At 42.3% G+C, this 25,816-nt stretch overlaps 1 protein-coding gene across 1 annotated transcript in view; it reads right to left on the bottom strand.

Annotated features, from left to right (window-relative positions):
* LOC132825892 (transmembrane channel-like protein 2-A) overlaps positions 1-25,816 on the bottom strand; it is a 98,050-nt gene that overhangs the window by 15,043 nt on the left and 57,191 nt on the right. The window contains exon 15 of the mRNA XM_060841505.1: positions 4,927-5,166. Within this exon, the coding sequence (XP_060697488.1) occupies positions 4,927-5,166 (240 nt within the window). The remainder of the gene's footprint in view (positions 1-4,926; positions 5,167-25,816) is intronic.

Raw genomic sequence — 25,816 nt, 5'->3', positions numbered from 1 at the left:
GATACACAAGTAAATCCTATCAGAAGCATGAATTGCTGAGCCTTCTACCAAATGCCTTTTATGTATGTAATCGGTGCCATTTAAATAAGGCACACACCTGAAATTTCCACCAAGGTTTACCAACCTCCTTCACAAGCATTTGTACAAGATGGTTACATGCTTGGAGAAATGGTTGCTGATGGTCATTTATCTACAGTCTTTGTTGATTTGATTTATGATGCCCGATGGAATTTCCATCCATTTTGGGAGGCAACACCAAACTGTAGCCCTGTGATTTGCACAAATAATGGAAAATGTACTGTAACCCTAAAGGGGAATGATTGGTTATTTTCGCTCTGTGAAGGTCACTTCTGTAATACAAACAACAATAGCTTACCAATTACATTACATCCATCAAACTACAGTCAACATTAGCTCTACTGCAATCGTACACTTTGCTCATTTGTTTTTGTTCTGAAACTTTTATCTGACATACACTTCATCGGAAGCATTGCCCCTGTTGCAGCATTCAATATGCAGACAAAATGTACGACCTTCCCAATGTCAATTAAAGATAATTTTTTCACTCTTGTAATGGAACTATGCTTGAGTTTGAGTATTTTTGGTCCAAGAGATAAGTAGTTAAATGTCAATAAGCTTTGGATATTGTACATAAATATATTGCAACATCTTGAATCTCTACTTAAAAGTATTCATTAAAATTGCGCCATACCATTTTGCAGATTTTTAATATTTCAAATGAATAATTCATTAAATAATAATGGACTAAGAGACTTCCACATTGCTGACAAATGGATAGTCATTAGCCAGCAGAATTGTTCAAGCAATTAAACTCTAGTTTATGATACCTCATGGCTCTGCCCTAATAAGTTTGCCATGTGTAGGTTTTGTACATCTCTATTCAGATTGCTAATGCCTTGACAATATCAATAATCTCGTCAGGCCATTAGGGAAATTGTATTTGATGTGAATCTGAGAAACCATTTCTTTATGGGAAAACTGTGAGTTGTGAGTTATAAGCAGACTAATCTGAGGAACATTCCAAACTTTATCAGTTTTGGCAAAGATCCTCAGTTACATTTTTTCATTAGCTATTGCAATCATTAACTGTACTTTCTGTACTCAGGTCACGAACCACTAAATCAAAACCTGATGTACATTCATTGATCTCCCAAGGCATTGTACACAAGGACTAAATTCAGAGGGAGAAAGACTTGGCTTCATCATATGACTAGTCATCTGGCAGACTAGATCAAATGCCTGTTTGAGAACCTGCTTCATTTTTATTCCATTCATTAATGCTGAAACTATACTCTCACACCAATGATGACAATACAAAAGATAATTGAAGTTTGACAAGTTCCCAATTTAAATGTGGATATTAAGTTAGAATTGCTTACAGGAAGTGCGTTAAAATATACTTAGTTTACCACATTACTACAGTATGGTTAAGTCAAAGGTGAAATTGTTACTTTACCCGGATCTTTGAATTCTGTGAGCTCAACCTGAATTACTAAGCTTACATATTTTCTGCTCATGCAACTAATGGAATTTTATTTTAATGGAGCTTGAGGATGAGCAACTGTAGGCTAACTTTCAATGGACTGATATCAGACCTCCTGACCTCTCATTTACAATGTGAGACATTGTGGTAGATTCAATTGTAATATATTAAAAGTCTTGCACAAACCACACATTTTGTCAAATGCTCTCACATCTCTATTATTACAACACAATGTTTTTTCCAACATGAGGTTGACAACATATTGGAAGATCCACTTTGTTGAAAAGAAAAGTACTAAATGAGATTGAATATCACAGTTATATCAGATACAGCTTATATTTTTGTCCTTAAAATATCATGTCAAACACCCAGTTCTGAGCCAGCTCATTATTGGTTACTCAAAGACGATTAGAGTAAGAAATTCACACCATAAACTTGTAGATTATGACATGCTGTACAACAGAGAGACAGGGACTACAATTATTTATAGAGAAATTGGATCGGTCTTTGAAAATGAAATATATGGAATGCGATGAGGAAGAACTGAGAAATGGAAGTAAATTCAATTCAAAGAGTTAAAATCAGCACAGATGCAATTTATCAAATTAATTCCTTCTGGAGAAACAAATTTGTCAGGAGATTTCAGCTATCTGTAAGAATAGTAGGATGGTTATGGTAGGGGATTTTAACTTTCCAAATATAGTCTGTGACTGCCATAGTGTTAAGGGTTTAGATGGAGAAGAATTTGTTAAGTATATACAAGAATTTTTTTCTGAATCAGTATGTGGATGTACCTACTAGAGAAAGTGCAATACTTAACCTACTTGATCTACTTTTGGGAAATAAGGCAGGGCAGGTGACTGAGGTGTCAGTGGGGGAGCACGTTGGGGCCAGCGACCATAATTTCATTATTTTTAAATAGTGATGGTAAAAGATAGACCAGATCTAAAAGTTGAAGTTCTAAATTGGAAGAAGGCCAATTTTTACTGTATTAGGGAAGAACTTTTTTTTGGGGGGGGAGAAGGGGGGGAATGTTCATAGCTAAAGGGCTACTGGAAAATGTAAAGCCTTCAAAAATGAGATAATGAGAGTTCAAAGACAGAATATACCAGTTAGGGTGAAAGGAACGACTGGTAGGTGTAGGGAATGCTGGACGAGTAGAGAAATTGAGGTTTTGGTTAAGAAAAAGAAGGAAGTATATGTCAGGTATAGATTGAGTGAATCCTTAGAAGAGTATAAAGGCAGTAGGAGTATACTTAAGAGGGAAATCAGGAGGGCAAAAAGGAGATATGAGATAGTTTTGGCAAATAGGGTTAAGGAGAATCCAAAGGGAGTTTATAAATACATTAAGGACAAGAGGATGACCAAGGATAGAATAGGGCCCCTCAAATATCAGCAAGGCAGTCTATATGTGGAGCCAAAGGAGATGGAGGAGATGATAAACAAGTATTTTACATCAGTGCTTACTGTGAAGAAGGACATGGAAGATATAAAAAGTGAGGAAATAGATGGTGACATCTTGAAAAATGTCCGTATTACAGAGGAGGAGGTGTTTGATGTCTTGAAATGTATAAAAGTGAATAAATCTCCAGGACCTGATCAGGTGTACCCTAGAACTCTATGGGAAGCTAGTGAAGTGATTGCTAGGCCCCTTGCTGAGATATTTATATCATTGATAATCACAGATGAGATGCCAGAAGACTGGAGGTTGGCTAACATGGTGCCACTATTTACGAAAGGTGGTAAGAACGAGCCAGGGAACTATAGACCAGTGAGACTGATGTCAGTGTAGTTGGAGGGAATCCTGAGGGACAGGATTTACATGGATTTAGAACAGCAAGGTCTGATTAGGATTAGTCAGCATGGCTTTGTGCATGGGAAATCATGTTGTATGAACTTTAGTGAGTTTTTTGAAGAAGTAACAAAGAAGATCGATGAGGACAGAGTGGTAGAATGTGATCTATATTGACTTCAGTAAGGCGTTTGACAAGGTCCCCATGGGAGACTGATTAGTAAGGTTACATCTCATGGAATACGGAAGGAACTAGCCATTTCGATGCTGAACTGCCTCAAAGGTAGAAGACAAAAGATGGTGGTGGAGGGTTGCTTTTCAGACTGGAGGCCTGTGACCAGTGGTGTGCTGGGTACACTATTGCTTGCCACTTACATAAATGATTTGGATGTGAACATAGGAACTATGTGAATATAGTAAATTTGCAGATGACACCAAAATTGGAGGTGCAACGGACAGCGAAGAAAGTCACCTCAGAGTACAATGGGATCTTGATCAGATGGGCCAATGGGTGGAGGAGCAGCAGATGGAGTTTAATTTCGATAAATGTGAGGTGCTGCATTTTGAGAAAGCAAATCTTAGCAGGACTTATACACTTAATGGTAATGTCCTCGGGAGTGTTGCTGAACAAAGTGACGTTGGAGTGCAGGTTCATAGCTCCTTGAAAGTAGAGTTGCAGGTAGACAGGATAGTGAAGAAGGCATTTGATATGCTTTCCTTTATTAGTCAGAACATTGAGCATAGGTGTTGGGAGGTCATGTTGCAGCTGTACAGGGCATTGTTTGGGCCACTTTTGGAATATTGTGTGCAATTCTGGTCTCCTTCCTATCAGTAGGATGTTGTGAAACTTGAAAGGGTTCAGAAAAGATTAACAAGAATGTTGCCAGGGTGGGAGGATTTGACCTTTAGGGAGAGATTGAATAGGCTGGGGCTGTTTTCCCTGGAGCATCGGAGGCTGAGGGGTGACTCATAGAGATTTATAAAATCATGAGGGATACAGATAGGATAGATAGACAAGGCCTTTTCCCTGGGATGGGGGAGGTCAGATGAGAGGGTATAGGCTTAAGGTGAGACGGGAAAGATTTAAAAGGGACCTAAGGGACAACTTTTTCATGCAGAGGGTGGTGCATGTATGGAATGAGCTGCCAGAGAAAGTGGTGGAGGCTGGTATATTTACAACATTTAAAAGGCATTTGGATGGGTATATGAATAGGAAGGGTTTGGAGGGATATGGGCCAAATGCTGGCAAATGGGACTAGATTAGGTTATAATATCTGTCGGTATAGATGAGTTGAACTCCATGCTGTACATCTCTATGACTCTATGACCCTATGATATTATAGAAATGATTGTGTGCTCATACACAATAACATGAGCAGAATGAAAACTGTGACATCATTTGAGGAATAACATAATTAGATCCCATATTAACCAATGGTTTCTTGATAGAAAGCACATTATCCTTATTGTATTATTCTTGGTTGATATCATTGTGAATAAAGAAATACAAAAAAAGGGGAAAAAAAGGAAGCTTAATACATGGTTTGGTCATGTAGGAGATAACATTTTAGACATAAAACAAAAAAGAAATGCATTCTATACACATAATACTATCTTTTAAACTGATTACCTGAATGGCCCACAATCAAACGATGGGGTAAATGTCATTATGGTGTAGACAACTGGCAATAAGCTTAGGAACAATATCAACAGTAACAATGACATATAAAAATTATTAGATCCCGATGCCTTGAAAACTCTTGACTGAGGGACATTGCAACACATAACAGCCCAGCACTGAAAGTACATGGATGTCAACAGCCGTAGAATATTGATGCCAATTAAGCCAGGAGAATAGAAAGTCCCCATCCTGAAAAAAATATTCAATAGTGTTAAAACAACATACATGCAAGTACAAACAATGTTAATACTATCCTTAGTGTTTTTTTCTTAATATTTGTTTATTGGATGTGGGCAGTACTGTCAAGGCCAGTTTTCATTACCCATCCCTAATTGCTCAGTGAGCAGTTCAGAGTCGATCACATTGTTATAGGTCTGGAGTCACACATATGCCAGATAAAGGGAGTGTGGCAGTTTTCCTTCACTACAGGACATGAATGCACTAGATGAGTTTTTACAACAACCAGTTTGTTCCACGTAGTTTCCATTAGGCTAGTTTTTATCCCATGTTTTAATTCAAACCCATGTTCTCAGAGCATTGGCCTGGATTAATACTCCAGTGACATTACCACTATATCATCGCTTCCCCTCACAGCTGCCAATGTCTTCAGATGCTTCAAACAAGTGAAGTGAAATTGTTCTGATTTTTAATAATCCTGCAGTGTGATGATTCAACAGTACATTAATGGAATATGTGACACCCTGCTGTTTCTTTTTCCCTTATTCAATTACTGATTAATCAGTCAACTCCATTAGCTTATCAACATTCCTTACATGCTAGCATAGCAAACTTATTTGATTCTTTGCTTTGTATACACTTTCTACCTTATTGAAATGCTGTGGGCCAAATTTTCCCATTTTGAGTTAAAGCATTTTGCCAACTGAAATTCATGGTGTCTGGTCAATTATGGCTCACAGCGACTTTTCTTTCACAAGTGCTCACTCTTCACGTCATTGATTATGTAACCAAGCTCATGGGCATTATTCTTTTGCAATTGCATGGCAGGAGAGGAAGTAATGCTTGCCACTGCTGGGACCTTCCAGTATTCAACTACTGGTATCATGGTTAAAGTCCGTCAGCTCACCACTTTAGATGTTGCACGTCAGTAATTGTCCCTCATGTTGTGGTGCTCCATCATTATCATTGAGGTTATGGCCCAGAAAGCGAAGTTCACTCCCCACTTCACAGACAGGGACCTGAAGGTGGTGGTGAAGAGGAAAGCAGTCCTTTTTCCTGCTTACTACCAAAGGAGGTCATAGCACCAGGCCTAGCTAGACTGGACTCAGATAATGATCCAGGTCAGTGATGTGTCCCTGCATTAAAGGGAATGTTGAGGATGGTAGGAGGAAAGTTGATGATTTCCTGTGTTCTGTAAATGTCACTATCTTCTCTCTGGTAACTCACACACACAGAGGCAGTACCCACTGGAATGCTGCTGCTACATTCTAAAGCTCCTGAGCTATAACTCTTATTATTGCATGCATCAAATCCACTGAATAGCTCTCACGCACTTATCCTCTCAAGACACTGAACTCTCTTGCCCTTTGCCTACTCATTCAATGGAGACACCTCACCACCACTCCAGTTCCTGAATAACTACTCTTCCATCCATTTGGTGATATTCAATCCCTCTCTTTGTCCCATTTCAGAAAAAAGCACGGCCCATCCTAAAGATGGAGGCTTTCACAGCACTGTGCTCCAGGGCCCAATCCCAGGCCTTCAAGGATTTGGAACTCTAGGCTCTGGTAAAACCAAGGGCCTGACTGCATGGACAAGGGATGAAGGGTCTGGTTCCATGCTGTACTTCTCTATGACTCGATGACTTATACTGAAATTAGACAAGCCCTGACTGCCTGTGACTGTACCTCATGACTGACCACAGCCCCTTTTGACTCCGCTAAGGACTGCTGCCCATTGACATTCCAACATAGTCATTAGGTGGAAGCACATGCAGTGCATTGGTGTGCAAGTTGCAGATGTGATGTTGATATAGCATGGTGCAGTATAATGTCATGTTACCCCTATATTGTTCAGTAGTCCTCACTGTGACAAACTGCCTGCTTCTCCTCTGCTCTAAACTGCAATGCAATATTCAGAGAATGTCAGCCTGCAAGTAAGCACAAAATGAATGAACAAGATGGTGTGATGTTAACTGCCATAAGATATTTCCAATATAGATGAACGAGATATATGTGTGCCTCTGTGTAACCTGGAAGAAACGTGCAAGTTACGGGGGTCCATGTTCTCCAAAGTAAAGTCATGAGGGGCTGAAATAGCCATTGAGCGGGGTCAAGAGCAAGTATAGTGTTATAGTGAAGCTAGTGGTTTTCAACTATCACCTTGCATAGCACAGGGTTGAAAAGGTCAGTGTCCATCAAGCAAGCAGATACATGATGATGAATGCAGAGTTGGATGTAGGCAAGAACAAGTGATTAATGAACTGCAGCTGCCAGTGCTAGTTTTGAATCACAAATTGGGAATTTGTGCCACCTGATTTCTCAGGAAAGGAGAGGAGAATCATTAGTAGCATAGAAATGAGAGCAAGGTAGAACATTTGAGGGGAAAATTGAGAAATTTCTGGATGTTGAGATTCTGACTTTTTCAGTGATAATCCCATTGGAATTGTAATGCAGAGTCGCAATTTAATGTTCTGAGAATATGTTTTCGAAACCTACCATGGAAGGTAGTGAAATTTAAATTCAATATTTAAAAAACTGCAATTAAAAGCTGATCTAATGGAACCATGGGCTGAATATTATGGTTTGTTTTGGCTAAGTCTAAGTTACATTGAGGTTTATTGAGGGTTTCTTGCCGCAAGTTATCTCACTGTATCTTATCAAATGTGCCTCGTTAATTGTCTGCCACACCCCCACAGCATGCCTCATGTCCAAATTCCACACCATCCTGCCTTGAACTGCTCCTGGAACAACTCACCACAGCAGATATGTGGAGCTTAATCAAGGAACAGCTACTGCATGTCCTTGATAAGTGCGTACCTGTCAAGCGGGGAGGAAATAGTTGAGCAAGGGAGCCGAGGTTTACGAAAGAAGTTGAATCTCTTGTCAAGAGGATGAAGAAGGCTCATGTTAGGATGAGATGTGAAGGGGCAGATAGGGCGTTTCAGAGTTAAAAGTAGCCAGGAAAGACCTAAAGAGGGAGCTAAGAAGAACCAGGAGGCAACATGAAAAGTCGTTGGCAGATAGGATTAAGGAAAAACCAAAAGCTTTCTATACGTATATCAGGAATAAAAGAATGTCTAGAGAAAGATTAGGGCCAATCAAACATAGTAGTGAAAAGTTGTGTGTGGAGTCCAAGGAGATAGGGAAGCATGAAATGAATATTTTTCATCAGTATTCACACTAGAAAAAGACAATGTTGTTGAGGAGAATACTGAGTATCAGGATACCAGAGGGGATTGACGTTCACAAGGAGGAGGTGTTAGCAATTCTGGAAGCTGTGAAAATAGATAAGTCCCCTGGGCCAGATGGAATTTATCCTAGGATTCTCTGGGAAGCTGGGGAGGAGATTGCAGAGGCTTTGGCTTTGATCTCTATGTCATCATTATCTACAGGAATAGTGCCAGAAGACTGGAGGATAGCAAATGTTGTCCCCTTGTTCAAGACGGGGAGTAGAAACAACCCTGGTAATTATAGATCAGTCAGCCTTACTTCAGTTGTGGGTAAAGTGCTGGAAAAGGTTATAAAACATAAGATTTATAATCATCTAGAAAGGAATAAGTTCATTAGGGATAGTAAACACAGTTTTGTGAAGAATAGGTCATGCCTCACAAACCTTATTGAGTTCTTTGAGATGGTGACAAGCAGGTGAATGAGGGTAAAGTGGTTGATGTGGTGTATATAGATTTCAGTAAGGCATTTGATAAGGTTCCCCAAGGTTGCTGTTGCAAAAAATACAGAGGCAAGGGATTGAGGGTGATTCAGCAGTTTGGATCAGAAATTGGTGAGCTGAAAGAAGACAGAGGCTGGTGGTTGATGGGAAATGTTCATCCTGAAGTTCAGTTATTAGTGGTGTACCACAAGGGTCTGTTTTGGGGCCACTGCTGTTTGTCATTTTTATAAGTGACCTAGATGACGGTGTAAAAAGATGGGTTAATAAATTTGAGGATGACACTAAGGTCGGTGGAGTTGTGGATAGTGCCAAAGGATGCTGCAGTTTACAGAGGTACATGGATAAACTGCAGAGCTGGGCTGAGAGGTGACAAATGGACTTTAATGTGGAAAAGTGTGAGGTGATTCACTTTAGAAGGATCAACAGGAATAAAGAGTATTTGGGTGAATCTAAGATTCTTGGTAGTGTCCATGAGCAGAAAGATCTCAGTGTCCAGGTACATAGATCCCTGAAAGTTGTCACCCAGGTTGCTAGGGTTGTTAAGAAGGCATACAGTGCACTAGTTTTTATCGGTAGAGGGATTGTGTTTCGGAGCCACGAAGTCATGCTGCAGCTGTACAAAACTCTGATGCGGCTGCACTTGGAGTACTGCATACAGTTCTGGTCACAGGACTATTGAATTGAACTGAATTGAATTGAATTGAATTTATTGTCACATGTACCAATGCACAGTGAAAAGCTTTGTTGTGCAAGCGGTCCAAGTAGATCACATAGTTAAATAGCGTAGATAAGTAAATAATAGATAAACAGTGGCAAAAACAAAAACACAGGTACAGGCAAAAGTTAAGAGTTTGTGAGTCCATTCAGTATTCTAACAATAGTAGGGTAGAAACTGTTTAAAAACCAGCTGGTGAGTGTGTTCAGGCTTCTGTATCTTCGCCCCGATGGTAGAGGTTGTAGAAAAACATTGCCAGGATGGGATGGATCTTTGAGAATGCTGGTGGCCTTTCCTTGGCAGCGGGCCTGGTAGATGGATTCTATAGATGGGAGGTTGGCCTTTGTGATTGTCCAGTCCCAGTTCATCACTCTTCGTAACCAGCTCCGATCTTGAATGGTACAGTTGCCATACCAGGTAGTGATACATCCAGACAGAATGTTCTCAATGGTGCACCTATAGAAGTTGGCAAAGGTATTCGCTGTCATGCCAAATTTCCTCAGCTGCCTGAGGAAGAAGAATCGTTGTTGGATCTTTGTAACCAGTGCATCCACAGGAAGAGTCCAAGAAAGCTTGTTGTGGACGACCACTCCCAAGAGTTTGACATTCTTCATACATTCCACCTCTGTGCTGTTAATGTGTAACATCCCGCTGAAAGTCAATAATGAGTTCTTTGGTTTTGCTGGCATTGAGAGCTAGGTTGTTCGCAGTGCACCATTTTTCGAGGTCGTCCACCTCCCATCTGTAGTCTGTTTCTTCACTATCTGAGATTCGAACAACTACGGTGGTATCATCAGCGAACTTGTAAATGGCATTATAGGAAGAATATGGAAGCTTTGGAAAGGGTTCAGAGCAGATTTACTAGGACGTTGTCTAGTATGGAGGGAAGGTCTTATGAAGAAAGGCTGAGGGACTTGAGGCTGTTTTTGTTACAGAGAAGAAGGTTGAGAGGTGGCTTAATGAGACATATAAGATAACCAGAGGGTTAGGTTGGTGGACAGTGGCAGCCTTTTTCCTCAGGTGGTGATGGCTAGCAGGAGGGGACATAGCTTTTAATTGAGCGGTGATAGATCTAGGACAGATGTCAGAGGTAGTTTTTTTACTCAGAGAGTAGTAGGGGTATGGAACACACTGCCTGTAACAGTAGTAGAGTTGCCAACTTTAAGGGTATTGAAATGGTCATTGGATAAACATATGAATGAAAATGGCTTCAGATTGGTTCCACAGGTCAGCACAACATCAAAAGCCAAAGGGTTTGTATTGTACTGTAATGTTCAATGTTCTATGCTCAATATCGCAGAATTCACTGCATCCCTTCCGCCTACTCTGACCCTTGTTCAAACCCACAAGCACCGACAGTCCAGATAGCTCGGCAGCCATTTGTCTCACACATGACAGACTAGGGGAATTCGACTCATTGCTTTATGGAAAGAATCCTCAATATCCTGATGGATGGAGTGACATCAGTACAGGACTTTCTCTTCCCCCAGAACTCGCAACGCAACATAGACCATGCCAACCTGTTCCATGGTTGCCACCTGGGTTAGTGCAGTCTCAGCCAACTGGAGGAATGCCCAGCAAGGTAAGAAGAAGGTCAATGTCTTTTTACACTTTAACAGTACAGGTGCCACCTTCTTCTTTCCAATATCTTACATTCATTCCACATCTGCAACCAAACTCATCTCCCACCAACGGTCACATCCACCACTCTCACTATTCCCTCACATGCAAACAATTTTATAAGCTACATTAAAGGCAGGCACCCTCTGTGGTTTAGAACAAAGGTAGAGGCTGGTCATTTGTGGCAATATGGAGCATTGAACAGTAAATGTATCAGTCAGAGGGAGGGTGGCTATATCACTGTATTGCATGGTGTTACATCAATATCAAAGCGCAGCTTGGGCCTGCACTTTGCACAGCAAACACTCTGCGTGTACTAGAAGTAAAAAGTGATGTGTCAAAGTCAAAGGGGAGGAATGTTTAAGTGAGTGAGGGTGGACTCCAGTCAATTGAGGGATTGCCTCACTTTTGTTGTGACAGCAAAAGTTAGCTTTCGGGATTACTTTAAACATTTAAGAGCTGAGATTGCACTATATGGTCTGATTCCAGTCCAGGGGATTGGTCACAATCAATCAAGCACTTAATCCTATTCTAGCCCAGGGACGTGTTCCCTTGAAGGCTGGTGACTGGGCTGCAGACAGTTCTCAAGGTCCAGTTCAGCTGTATTATATATGGGTCAATCAGGATGCTGTTGAGTGATTAACCTAGGGTGTGACCCATAGTCAGTCACAGAGGTTTGGTCATAAAAAGTCAGAGGGATTATCATGGGCCAGTCCACAGCAGCGCCATGGCTCAGTGGTTAGCACTTCTGCCTCACAGGGACCTGGGTTTGATTCCTCTTTCGGGCAACTGTGTGCATGGAGTTTGTACATTCTCCCCATGTCTGCATGGGTTTCTTCCCACAGTGTAGGGCGAGGTGGGTTAGCCATGGGAAATGCAGGATTACAGGGATAGGTTTGTTGGGTGGATCTGGTTGGGATGCTGTTCAGAGAGTCAGTGTGGACTCAATGAGCCAAACAGCCAGCTTCCACACTGTAGTCTTTCTATGATTTTGTGGCATCCTGGGGAAATGTAGGGAGATCAAGTCTTCAGACTGACTTCATTGTATTGGACGATGAGGGAATTAAGACACTGATAGGAGATACATATTAGGATGAGATTTGTTAGTGAATCAGAGGGGATCAGGAGCACTTGAGGGGGTGTTACAACCGGCTTGTGTATATTCTGGTCTTTTCATCACAGGGTCAGCAAAGCCAGAGGAATATTCAAGCCACAGGCCCGAGGGATAACATGGGGAAATGAATAATGCTGTAAAGGGACTCAGTCAAAATGAGGAGAAGCTGAAAGATTATAGGACCACAAGAAGGTAATACAAAGACAACATGAATAATGAGGGACAGTCATGAGTTAATGGTAGCATAAAATTCACTCACATGGGCACAAGTTAGAACTTTGCCTTACTAAACATTAAGTTCACGAAATAGCTGAAACTGCATCAAAGTGGAAGGAGAGATTTGATGTTATATTGAAACCTTGCAAAGGATAATCGTTGTAAACAAGTCTTCATTGATTAAATAATGCTACCCAACTGCCTTCAAAGTTTCCCTTCATCTGGAGATCGGTAATTGTCAATGAATGCAGATAACAAATTGCTGAAGCAATTATGAACATTACATTGTGCGCACTGACACCTCCTTATCATTTAAATTCAAGAAGTCTGATTGTAACAAGAAACTTAAAAACTGAATCTGATTGACCCACTTGACAACAGCAACCTAGAGTAAGAAATGGAAGACAGTGCATAGCTGTTGCAATATCTTCACACAGAAAAGTAATTCAGCAAGGTGATTTGGAAGGGAGGTTGAGGGGAATGGGGTTGAGTTTCTTGGGGACGGGGGTCTACTGGGAAAAGCTGACTCCCAGTGGAGCATAGATATTTTGTTGGTCCACCATATGTTTGTTAAGATCATGTAACTCAAGGTTACCTATTAAGGCACAACCTTAATAGGTAGCCTTCATGAAGGCACATGAATAAATTAAGAAGCCTCCTCCCTGCTACACTGTGTGGAGGCCATAGAATTCAGCTTGATTATTGAGGGGGTGATGGCTGAGATGTATCTTTAAGAACCTGAATAATCTCTCTGACTTTCCTGCAATTATCTGCCCATGGAGATATCTGATACTATCACTGCATTTCTTATGGCTTTGCTTCTATTGAGAATGAAACAGCAGAGACAGGAGCTTCAGCAAGCCTAGCAAGAACAGCCAGCTCTAGTAGCTGCTGCACAGCCTCCACACTGGGAGAATGAGTAGAACAAAATCAATGAAGGAGGTACAGTGGCATGGTGGGAGCCAGGGTTTGTCAACCTCACTGTGGTTATGTGCAAATGTCAGTATGAAAATACACTAAAAAAATTAATGATGCCCTGTTCCAACATCTCAAAGATATGTCAAAGTTTGAGTCACAACATCTGCTTCAAAGCATTGGGTGACAATCATATCTCAGTGGCCATATTTCAAACTTAAGTTCCTTTATTGTTCAGCAATGATTCTTGCAAACTTGTTAAATCTTGTACATCTCCATCATCATTTTTTTCATTCATAGGATGTGGTCATCATAGGTCAGTATTTATTACCCATCCCAAATTATTGCTGTTTGTCTGGAGTTGCATTTAGGCCAGACCAGGTAAGGTCAGCAGTTTCCATTCCTAAAGGATGTTCATGAACTAAATGGGTTTTTCCAACAATTGACAATGGTTTCATGGTCATCAATAGTCTCTGAATACAATTTTTATTTCTACTCAAAATGATGGGAACACCATCATTTTCCCCCCAAGCCACTCACCATCCTGATTTGGAAATACATCACTGTTCCTTCACTATCACTGGTTGAAAATCATGAAGTTCCTTGCCACAGCACATGGACTGCAGCAGTTCAAGAAGGCAGCTCACTACAGTCTTCTCAAGGGCAACTAGGGAGAGGTAATAAATGCTAGCCAACCAGCCCATATCCCATGAATGAATTAAAATAAAATTCTAAATTTTTATTGAATTGACATTCACTATCTGTCATGGCAGGATTCAGGACCCCAGAACATTAACTGCATCTCTGGGCTAATAATCTAATGATAGTACTCCTATCAGGTGTATTGCTTGTCACACATAAGGAAAGTCTGGTATATGAATTTCAGTGCCAGTGTGATGCAAGGTATATAGGCCGCATGTCACAAAAATTGGCTTATCATCTGAAAACAGTATCTTTTGGCTGTTCACAAGTAGGGTACGAACTGTACCTAACCAGCTGATGGGTGCAAATCTGCCATTTATCCAAAGCAGAACAATCCTAGCTTCTCCAACAAAATTTTATAGCTAAACCCCTCATCCCTGGAAGCATATCAGTCATTTCCCTGCACTGTCTCAAGGAATCTTGCATCCTTCCAGAAGTGTGGTGATCAAACTTGACACAATATTCTGGTAATGGCCTAAGCAGAGGTTTCTAATAGATTAGCATAACTTCTTTGATTTTGTATTCAAAATCATTGAAGGCTAAGATACCATAGGCTTTATTAATTACAATCAATAAGTTTTGGCATGTCTCATATCTATAAACATGAACCATGTCCCTCTGATCTTCACACTCTTCAAAAATGACTATTAACTATATATTGTCAGTCCTTATCCTTTCTACCAAAATGTATCAAATTCCACTTTAGATTAGATTACTTACAGTGTGGAAACAGGCCTTTCAGCCCAACAAGTCCACACCGACCCGCCGAAGCACAACCCACCCATACCCCTTACCTAACACTACGGGCAATTTAGCATGGCCAATTCACCTGACCCGCACATCTTTGGACTGTGGGAGGAAACTGGAGCACCCAGAGGAAACCCACACAGACACAGGGAGAATGTACAAACTCCACACAGTCAGTCGCCTGAGGTGGGAATTGAACCCAGGTCCCTGGCGCTGTGAGGCAGCAGTGCTAACCACTGTGCCACCGTGCTGCCCGTTCTCAGTGTTAAATCTCATCTGCCATTTCTCTCCCAATTCTGTTAGCCCATCTATGTTTTATTGTTATCTATGTATGTTGGATTGTATGTATGTGCATTGTGATTATGATTATGACTATTATCATTACGATTGGTGTCATCCTCACTGTTTGTTACATCTCCAAGGTTGGTATTATTAGCATATTTTCAAATTTTACTTTGAATTCCAATAAACCAAGGGGACCGTTGGTGAACACCACTGAGTACCATTCTCCAAACTGCTTCTGGGCATTAAGGATGGGCAATAAATGGTGGCCTGGTCAGTGATGTCCTTATCACATGAAAGAACCAAAATAAAATAATATCATATTCTCTATCCCCCTCATCATCTAAGAAGGAATGTAATGCAGGAAAAGACTCCAAAAGTGACAAAGCAAAGACTAGGCCACTCATCTTGCCAACTCCTCATTATGTCATTAAACCTCTTCCTGTAGGGGTTTCAGGTTCTCACACAGCTGTTGTGACTTGCAGAGACACCTGCTGGATGAGGCTGGTACATCTTCTCCTTCTGGCCTTAAGTGTTGAGCATGTAACAGGGGGACAATATTCCAGCTATACTTTGTTCTCTCAGACTAGGATGTTTTCTGAATACTGTTACCATTACTAGTGATCCTTTAATTAGAGATTCTATTTTGTTTATGTAGCTCTCCTTGACTGGTCAGAAAACTGAAGAACAATCTTAGTTTAATCTGAAAATGAGCAAAGATAGGGTGCACAACTTGAATGGGTGAAGTAGATTCCAGCCTACAATCAAATACACATTTGGCTGTCAAGTAATTTTGGATCTCTTGAGGTTGTGTAAATCATCATCTTTCTTCCTGTTTATCCAGCTTCTAGTTGAGAGTGATGGTGTACAAGTAAATAATTACCCAAGTAGGATTCTCCATAAATATCAACATTTTCAGTTAATTAAAGTCCAGCACTTCAGTGCAAAAGATAAGGCTGAAGAATTTGCAAAACACCTCAGCCTCCTCACCGATCATAAACACCACACATGCCAGTTTTCAACCAGTTCAGCTCACTGCATATAGTATCAAGCAACGCCAGAAGGAACTGGAAACAGAAAAGATTGTGGGTTCTGATGACATTCCAGCAATAGTATTTAAGACTTGTACTCCAAAATTAACTGTAACCTTAGCCAAACGCATTCTGGTATAGCTACAATACTGGCTTCTTCCCAGCAACGGAGAAACTTGCACAGGCATGTCTTTGTTTAGAAAAGTAACACAACTCCAATCCAACTAAATGCTGCTCCATAATTCTAGATATTTTAATGAATCTGATCAGAGATATTACCACATACATCTGGAACAGGTGGTACCTTAACCCAGGTCTACTAGTCCACGGACAATACCTCTGTACCACAAGAGTCCTCAGAGCCACTTGGATCCTGATCTCATAACAGCCTTGGCCCAAACGTAGACAAAAGAGGTGCAGTCATGATGTGAGGATGACTGATGTTGATATCAATGCAGCATTTAGTGCATGTGACTTAAAGGGGCCCGAGCAAAATTGACATCAATAGGAAACAGGAGTGAATTTGCCACTAGTTGGAGTCATATCTAGCGCACAAGAAATGATTCTAAATGTGGGACATTTGGATTCCAGGCCCAATAATATAATAATGCAAAGGTTCTGTTGAGGTTATCACTTGAGATATAATTGGGACATTTTAAATATCCAAAGGCTATTTCTCCCCAGTTCCACTTTTATATGTAATATGAGAGACAGCTCATCTTCTAAAGTGAAGCAGATTATTACTTCACAAGGTACAGTTATTTTTAATCTGCCACCACTTCTGCTAATACTACTCCTCTGAGTTCTCTTGTGGTACAGTGGTAGTCTCTCTACCTCTGGGCTTGGAGTCTCACATTCAAGTCACACCTGTTCCAGATATGTATAACAAGATCTCTGAATGGGTTGATTTAAAATATTGTAAAAACTACTTCGGTAGTCATTCTCTGTCAGGGAGTCCATTCTCTCTTCTAAATTTCATTTCTTATTATTCATGTAATTCACAGCGAAGCTGTGTTTTTTTACTTTCCCCTTCCAGTTCACAACAGCCAACCTCCCCCCAAATTCTTGGAGAACACTTATCTCTCTCCACTTGACTCCATTTGTTAATGTGAAAAAATTATTGAGTTATTTTTCTCACCATTTCATAGAAGTATTTGGTAGAAAACAACACTCAATAAGTTGAAAAAATAGTCGCCTTTTCTGTGTTTCCTATTCAGTCAAAAGGCAAGCCTATTTAGCTCTTTATATATTGCAGCTTTATATATAGCTGTTGACCCCGGGAAACATTGAGGAGCTCAAGAGGGACTACGCAGGTTGGAGAACTGTGAAGCCCCTCTTTGAGTGCCCAGCGGACTGGTGGGAAACAGTAAAAGGGAACATCAAGAGGTTATTCATCCTCAAAGGTGTTCAGGAGGTGAGAGAGAGGCGGGGAAAACTGTCCCAGCTCCAGGAAAATATGCAAAACCTGCTCCTGCTGCAGACAATGGGGGTCGATGTCATGGAGGACCTCAAAGAGGTGAAGGGCCAGCAAGCCTCGCTCTTTGCCTCGGAGGCTTCCAAGATAATCTTCCGGTCCAGGGTCCGCTCGGTGGAGCAGGACGAGACGTGCTCACGTTTCTTCTTCCGGAAGGTGCACAAAGAGAGCTCTGTGCTCAGCAGCCTGAAGGAAGAAGATGGCTCGATAACGTCATCTCAGGCTGACGTCATGAGGATCAGTAAATCCTTCTATGCCAGTCTGTATGACGCGAAGCTGACCAACAGCGCGGCCTCCCAGTCGTTCCTGTCCTCTATCACGGAGTCTTAGACGACAGAACACGCGAAAGGCTGGATCAGCGGCTATCTCTGGATGAGCTGACCAAGGCCCTCGAGTCCTTCAAAAAGAATAAAACTTCCAGAAGTGATGGCTCACTGGTCAAGCTCTATTCTGCTCTGTGGGATTGGATTGGCCAGGACCTGCTGGAGGTGTATGTCAGTATGCTTCGAGCAGGCACCATTAGTGAATCCATGAGGAAAGGCATCATCACCCTCATCTACAAGCGGAAGGGGGAGAGGGAGGAACTCAAAAATTGGAGACCAATCACACTGTTGAATGCGGATTACAAAATCCTGTCAAAGGTAATCGCCAACATGACCAAATCTGTGCTGTGCCGGGCAGGAAGATCGCTGAGAGTCTCGCACTCCTCAGGGATACGATCGCCTACGTGCAGGACAGAGGGTTGGACGCCTGCCTGATCAGCCTGGACCAGGAGAAAGCCTTTGACAGGATATCACACAGGTATTTAAGAAATGTTCTCTCCAAAATGGGCTTTGGGGAGGGGATCTGCAATTGGATCAGACTGCTCTACACCAACATTGTCAGTGCAGTCTCAATCAATGGGTGGGAATCAGATAGCTTCCCAGTCAGATTTGGAGTCAGGCAGGGCTGGCCTCTCTCTCCTGCCTTGTTTGTGTGCTGCATAGAGCCATTTGCCGAGTCCATCAGGAAGGATGTGAGCCTGAGAGGGATGACTATTCCTGTGAGCGGAGCCTGCAGGTTAAGGCCTCCCTGTAGATGGATGACGTCGCCGTTTTCTGCTCAGATCCACTGTCCATGCGCAGACTCATGCGCATTTGAGACCAGTTCGAACGGGCCTCAGGGGCCAAGGTAAACTGAGGCAAGAGCGAGGCCATGCTCTTCTGGAACTGGGCCGACCAATCCTCGATCCCCTTCAACGTCAGGACCGAAAATGCTGGGTATTTGGTTCGGGGGGGCTGGGGCATGCGCCAAGTCTTGGGAGGAGCATATCAGCAAAGTGAGGCAGAAACTAGGCAGATGGAAGCTACGGTCGTTCTCCTTCGTGGGAAAAAAACCTGGTCATCAGGTGTGAGGCACTGTCATTGCTATTATATGTGGCACAGGTCTGGCCTATTCCCAGAACCTGTGCTGCTGCAGTCACCCGGGCCATCTTCCAGTTTACATGGAGATCAAAGATGGACCGGGTCCGAAGGGACTCGCTGTACAAAGATCTGGGCAACAGGGGAAAAAATACACCCAATGCCACCCTCACCCTGATGGCCACCTTTGTATGTGGCTGCATCAACCTGTGTGTGAATCCCCAGTACGCAAACACCAAGTGTCACTACGTACTGAGGATCTACCTGTCCCCGGTGTTGCGAAGGATGGGCCTGGCCTCGCTGCCACGGAATGCTCCGAGTAGTTGGACCGTTCCGTATCATCTGTCCTTCATGGAGACGTTTATGAAGAAAAACACCTTTGACCACAAGTCCATCAGGAAGTGGTCAGCACATAGTGTCCTCGAGACCCTTCGGGAAAAGGAGAGGGCGGATCCTATCGAGCGGTTCCCTGAGCAGACTGTCAAAGCTATTTGGCAGAATGCCTCCTCGCCAGAACTTTCCAACAAGCACCAAGACATGGCTTGGCTGGTGGTGAGAAGGGCTCTGCCTGTGAGATCCTTTATGCACGCCCGGACTCTCAACCGCACCACACGCTGCCCTCGAAGCGGCTGCGGGGGGAGGAAGAGACTGTCACACACCTCCTTCTGGAATGTGCCTATGCAGAGGAAGTCTGGAGAGGAATGCAGTGGTGTTTGTTGAGGTTCGTCCCAAGCAGCGCCGTGATGCGGGACTCCGTGCTCTACGGCCTGTTCCCCGGGACGCACACTGAGATGAACATCAACTGTGCCTGGAGGATCATCAACTCGGTGAAGGACGCTCTCTGGGTGGTCCGAAACCTGTTGATCTTCCAGCTGAAGGAGTTGACCCCGACTGAGTGTTGCAGACTGGCACATTCCAAGGTCCAGGACTACGTGTTGAGGGACGCGCTGAAGCTTGGGGCAACTGCCGCCAAGGTGCGGTGGGGAAAGACCACCGTGTAACATCTGCCCGCCTAACGAAGAACAGGGGGCCCATGCAATCATTTGGGCTCTGCTGACGCCTCAGCTAATTATATGGGCATATGATTGAAAAATGTACAGACCTGTATAAAATGATAAATTCTAATCTCTGTATGTAAATGTTTACATATGTATGGCATGACCAACTTTTCAGACTAAATTACATTTTGCAACATAAAAGCTAACAAATAGTTCTTTAATGAACAATAATGAACAATGGTTTTTGTAGTGAATTTAAATCTGTGGTAAATCTGGTCATTTGACTATTAGCACAATGTTAAGGCAGGAGGTGGCATTGTTTCTTCTTGTTCCATACTTACGGTAACTTTTTAGAGGTTCGTACAATATATAGTTTCTTTTCTGTTTCTACTCATAGTACACAGCTGCGCATTACCTTAATGTTTCCACATATAAAATCAATTCTGCATATGGAAGAAACAAAATTGAGGGAACATTGCTGCTAACACCATCTATTGGGATGTTTATAAATCTTCTAATTCCCAATAGAGACCAAATTTCCTTCTGGTAGATCTAGCAAACACTACAAAAGTATTCATTGTATAAGTAAATGTAAGGCCAATAAACTAATTGTCGCAGTAAATTGCTTTTATTAGGACCGTTGTTATCAGTCTGCACTTTACTGAATACCCTAAATCTGCAGTCAATCTAGTTACTATATATTTAGACTAAATTTGTTTACACAAATGAATGATTTTATTCCAACAGTGAATGTAGGCAATCAAGGAAATGACCTTCGTTCAATCACGAGGTGACAGCACTTAGTGGAGCTCATTGCCAGCAAATACCATTTAGCCGCAAAAGTATAAAGCATTTCCTCATTTCTGACTAATGGAGTCAGTAAGTTTAAATGGTTTTAAATCTGATTGTTATCAACAAGTGAGTAAAAGAAATTAAATACTACAAATATTCAACAAAACCATGGACAGAATCTTATAGGGATCTGAATGATATGGGCTATGGTGAGATTTGTGGCAGAATCAGATGAGAAGTCCAACGAGGCAAGTCTTGACACTGGGAGCATTTCCATCCAACATTTAGAATTTTCAGAAACGGCATGGCATGTTTCTCACTAGGTAATGCTAAGTTGCCAATCAACAGCGATTAAAGTTTACTAAATACTTTGTTAACTCACTTCATTGATATTCAGCTTTCTACCTTACAGAATTTATCAAGCAAGCCAGACATCACAAAAGCTTGACATAGAAACCAGAGCAAGTACCTGACAAATTCAGCTCACCATTTGCTTCAAATGAGCTCTATATTAGACATCAGGTACCAACATCTCAGGACGTGTTCCACAGGCATTGATCATGTACAACCGATATCCATGGATACCAGCATCTGAAACATGCCAAATTCTAAGAAACCTCATGGCACATGTTCTATCCATATTTGTTTTTGCATTTATTGCCCATCCCTAGTAGTCCCTTAGAAGGTGGTAATGAGCTGTCTTCTTGAACTACTGCAATCACTTTCTGTGGGTTGACCCACAATACCATGAGACAGAGAATTCCAGGATCTTGACCCAGGGATAGCGAAGGAACGGTGATATAGTTCCAAGTCAGGATGAAGAATGGCTTGGCGGGGAACCTGAAGGTGATGGCGTTCCCACATATCTGTTGACCTTGTCCTTCTAGATGGAAGTGATCATGGAATTGGAAGTTGCTATCTGAGGATCATTGGTGAAATTCTGCAGTGTATATTATAGACAGTATATATTGCTACTACCGAGCATTGGTGGTGGAGGGAGTTTGTGGATGTAGTGTCAATTAAGCAGGCTGCTTTCTCCTGAATGACGTAAAGCTTTTTAAGTGTTGTTGGACTTGCACCCATCCAGGCAGGTGGGGAGTATTTCATCACACCCCTGACATGTGCCTTGACATGGTGCCCAGGCTTTGGGGAGTCTGAGGTGAGTTACTCACTTAGCCTATTTCTAGCTTCTGACCTGCTCTTGCTGCCACTGTGTTTATGCGGTGAATCCAGTTGAGTTTCTGGTCAACAGTAATGCCCAAGGTATTGATATTGGGAGATTTTGTGATGGTAACACCATTGAATGTCAACGGGTAGTAGTTAGACTGTCTCTTATTGGTGATGGTCATAGCCTGGCATTTGTATGGCTTGACTGCTGCTTGCCACTTGCAAGCTCAAACTGAGATATTGTCCAGATATTGTTGCGTTTGAACATGGACTGCTTCAAGCGTTTCTGCATTTCAAGACTGCACCTCGGACTGCACTGGCAACTAACATTGCAACGCTGTAGCTAAGACACTGTACACTCAGAAACGTGTAGATACCTCACAGAATGGACTATCTCTTTTCTTGTTATCATCTCGCTGACTCACTTGACCCTACCTAGATGTTTACAGCATCTCTGTATTCGATTGTTTGACATTGCCTCCTTGTGCTTAGACCCCTTTAGCCAGAGATACAAGGTTTATATAACTTCTGTCTTGTTTAGCACAGATGCAAAGGAAGGAAACTTGTCATGGTTGCCAGCAGTTGTCAGTCAAGTAAAGGAGGATGGCCTTTGTTCAGGAGCTCCTGGAACAGTAAGGTGATGCCAACCTTTGATACTAGCCTAGAGGCCTGGAAACAGCCAGTCAAACACTCGGGGCAGTCAGAGTCAGGATACGGAAGGAACATCAGGCAGCCCACCACCCATGTTAAATTGTACTGCCCTATTGGGGGTTTGTTTTCTGCCTGGAATGAGAGACAGGCAGATATTAATGAAGCTGAGAGGAGATGACACAGCTATTGCTATTGAAGTAAGTGGGGAGGTGTCCTGAGCAAATGATTAGACAGTACAGGGGCATAGGGTGAGTGGTGTTGGGAGTTGGGATGGACAGCAGCAAGTAAGGGAAGATGTTGCAGGCAGTAATGAGAATGGTAGAGACATGGGAGAAGCATTTACAGTAGCAAATATAGAGTAAGTGTGAGCTATCAGACAGAAGATGTGGCACTTACAATGGTAGAGTGAAAAGAAGTTTTAACCTTCTTCCTACATTGCTGTGTATTCCTCCAGACAGCTGAGACTTTAGTGACCCGAGTGGGAACCCCAGGCGAGGCTGGCATGGTCTGGTGTCATGGCCTCCACTGCTTGTCCTAAGAGAAGAGGAAGTCCCTTTTCCAGCAGGATCTCCAGGAGAGTGATGCTGATTTCCCCTGTCTGGAGGAAATGTCAGCAATCAAGCATGACAGCTCCGGACTAAAGGAGCATGTCCGGGTGCACCAATGGCTTTTACAGATGGTGCTGGTGAATTCTGGGAGTGGCTAGTTGCTCTAAGGAAAGTGCTTAGCAAAGTGGAAATCGGACATGAGGTGCATCATAGGGATAGGGTAGCTAGTTAATGAGGTGAATTTGGTAAGGTACAGCAAGATAACTTTGTGGCAAAAATTCCTCCAAAGAAAAACAACTTGTAACTTGGACTTAAATAAAATAATAAGATACAGCCTTCTGTAACAATAAGAGATTCAACTGGTACTACAAGTAGATAATATAGATTACATTGAATTCTCAGCAGGACCATATTACTTAGACCATACTAATCCATTGGTGTCCTAGTTCATTTCTTCCAGATAATCATAAAGTCAAGTCCTTTCCCTAAGAGAGCAATTCAACGTATTCTTATGCTGAGCCAAAAGGCTGAAAGTTGAGCTTAGAAACAAAAACTAGATTTGGCTCTTTCAGAGAGGGAGTATATAAATATAAAACACAATGGCTCAGTGGTTAGCACTGCTGCCTCACAGTACCAGGGTCTCAGGTTCAATTCTAGACTCAGGTGACTGCCTGTGTGGAGTTTGCACATTCTCCCTGTGTATGTGTGGGTTTCCTCCGGGTGCTCCGCTTTCCTCCCACAATCCAAAGATGTGCAGGCTATTTGAATTGGCCATGCTAAATTGCCCATAGTGTTAGGTGCATTAGTCAGAGGGAAATGGGACTGGGTGGGTTACTCTTCGGAGGGTTGGTGTGGACTTGTTGGGCCGAAGGGCCTGTTTCCACACTGTAGGGAATCTAATCTAAATACATAAATACCTGTAAAGTATGTTAAGGATATTAGGAAGTGCATTGAAAATAGAGCTGAATGGTCAATTAATCGGTGTCAGTCCTTGTACATTCAAGAACAATAATTTTAATAGAGGAAAATACAGGTAAAGTAACCTTGTGCGACATCATTAATAAAGGACAATTCTGTTTAAAACAATCAAACATCTGGTACCTTGCCTTACATAATCTTCCTCAGCGAATGGGTCATCAATTCAAGCAGAGGTCATGCAGGATAGGTTTGAGTGTGAGCGTGAGAGTGTTTCAGTGGAAATTCAATAAGCTTAGTGCCTGGTCAGTGGGATGACAGGTTCCTGCCTCCAAGTTAACAGTTAGCAACAGCTGCTTCCATAGACCATCTTATGGAGGAGCTGCCCCTACACAGGGGTGACCTGACAGCTGTGACCACCATTTATTTTTAAGTACTTCTTAACTAGGAAGTGCATTGAAAGTAGAGCTGAATACAGGAATAGTGCCTGAGGACTGGAGGATACCAAATGTGGTTCCCTTGTTCAAAAAGGGTAGTAGAGACAACCTTGATAATTACAGACATGTGAGTCTCACTTCAGTTGTTGGTAAAGTGTTGGAAAATGTTATAAGAGATAGGATTTATAACCATCTAGAAAAAAATAATCTGATCAGGGATAGTCAGCACAGTTTGGTGAAGGGTAAGGTTGTGCCTAATGAATCTTATTAAGTTTTTTGACAAAGTGGCCAAACAGATAGATGAGAGTAAACAGGTCGATGTGGTGTATATGGATTTCAGCAAGGCCGTTTGGTAAGGTTCCCCACAGTAGGATATTATACAAAATGCGGAGGAATGGGATTGTGGGAGACATAGCAGTTTGGATCAGTAATTGGCTTGCTGAAAGAAAACAGGGTTGTAGTTGACGGAACATGTTCATCTTGGTTTCCAGTTACTAGCGGCGTACCGCAAGGGTGGGTGTTGGGTCCACTGCTCTTCGTCATTTTTATAAATGATCTGGATGAGGGCTTAGAAGGGTGGGTTAGTAAATTTGCGGACGACACTAAGGTTGGTGGAGTTGTGGATAGTGACGAAGGATGTAGTAGGTTGCAGAGAGACATAGATAGGATGCAGAGCTGGGCTGAGAGGTGGCAAATGGAGTTTAATGTGGACAAGTGTGAGGTGATACACTTTGGACAGAGTAATTGGAATGCAAAGTACTGGCTAATGGTAAGATTCTTGGGAGTGCAGATGAGCAGAGAGATCTCGGTGTCCATGTACACAGATCCCTGAAAGTTGCCACCCAGACTGACAGGGTTGTTAAGAAGGCATACAGTGTTTTGGCCTTTATTAATAGAAAGATTGAGTTCTGGAACCAGGAGGTTATACTGCAGCTGTACAAAGCTCTGGTACGGCCACACTTGGAGTATTGTGTACAGTTCTGGTCACCGCATTATAAGAAGGATATGGAAGCTTTGGAAAGGGTGCAGAGGAGATTTACTAGGATGTTGCCTGGTAAGAAAGGAATGTCTTGTGAGGAAAGGCTGAGGGCCTTGAGTCTGTTCTCGTTAGAGAGAAGGTTGAGAGGTGAATTAATAAAGACATACAAGATAATCAAAGGGTTACATAGGGTGGACAGAAAGAGCCTTTTTCCAAGTATGGGGATGGCAAACACGCGGGGACACAACTTTAAAGTGAGGGGAGATAAGTATAAGACAGATGTCAGA

Source organism: Hemiscyllium ocellatum, chromosome 2 (genome assembly GCF_020745735.1).
Source record: "Hemiscyllium ocellatum isolate sHemOce1 chromosome 2, sHemOce1.pat.X.cur, whole genome shotgun sequence".
Lineage (NCBI taxonomy): Eukaryota > Metazoa > Chordata > Chondrichthyes > Orectolobiformes > Hemiscylliidae > Hemiscyllium > Hemiscyllium ocellatum.
This window is presented reverse-complemented; position numbering and strand designations above follow the sequence as displayed.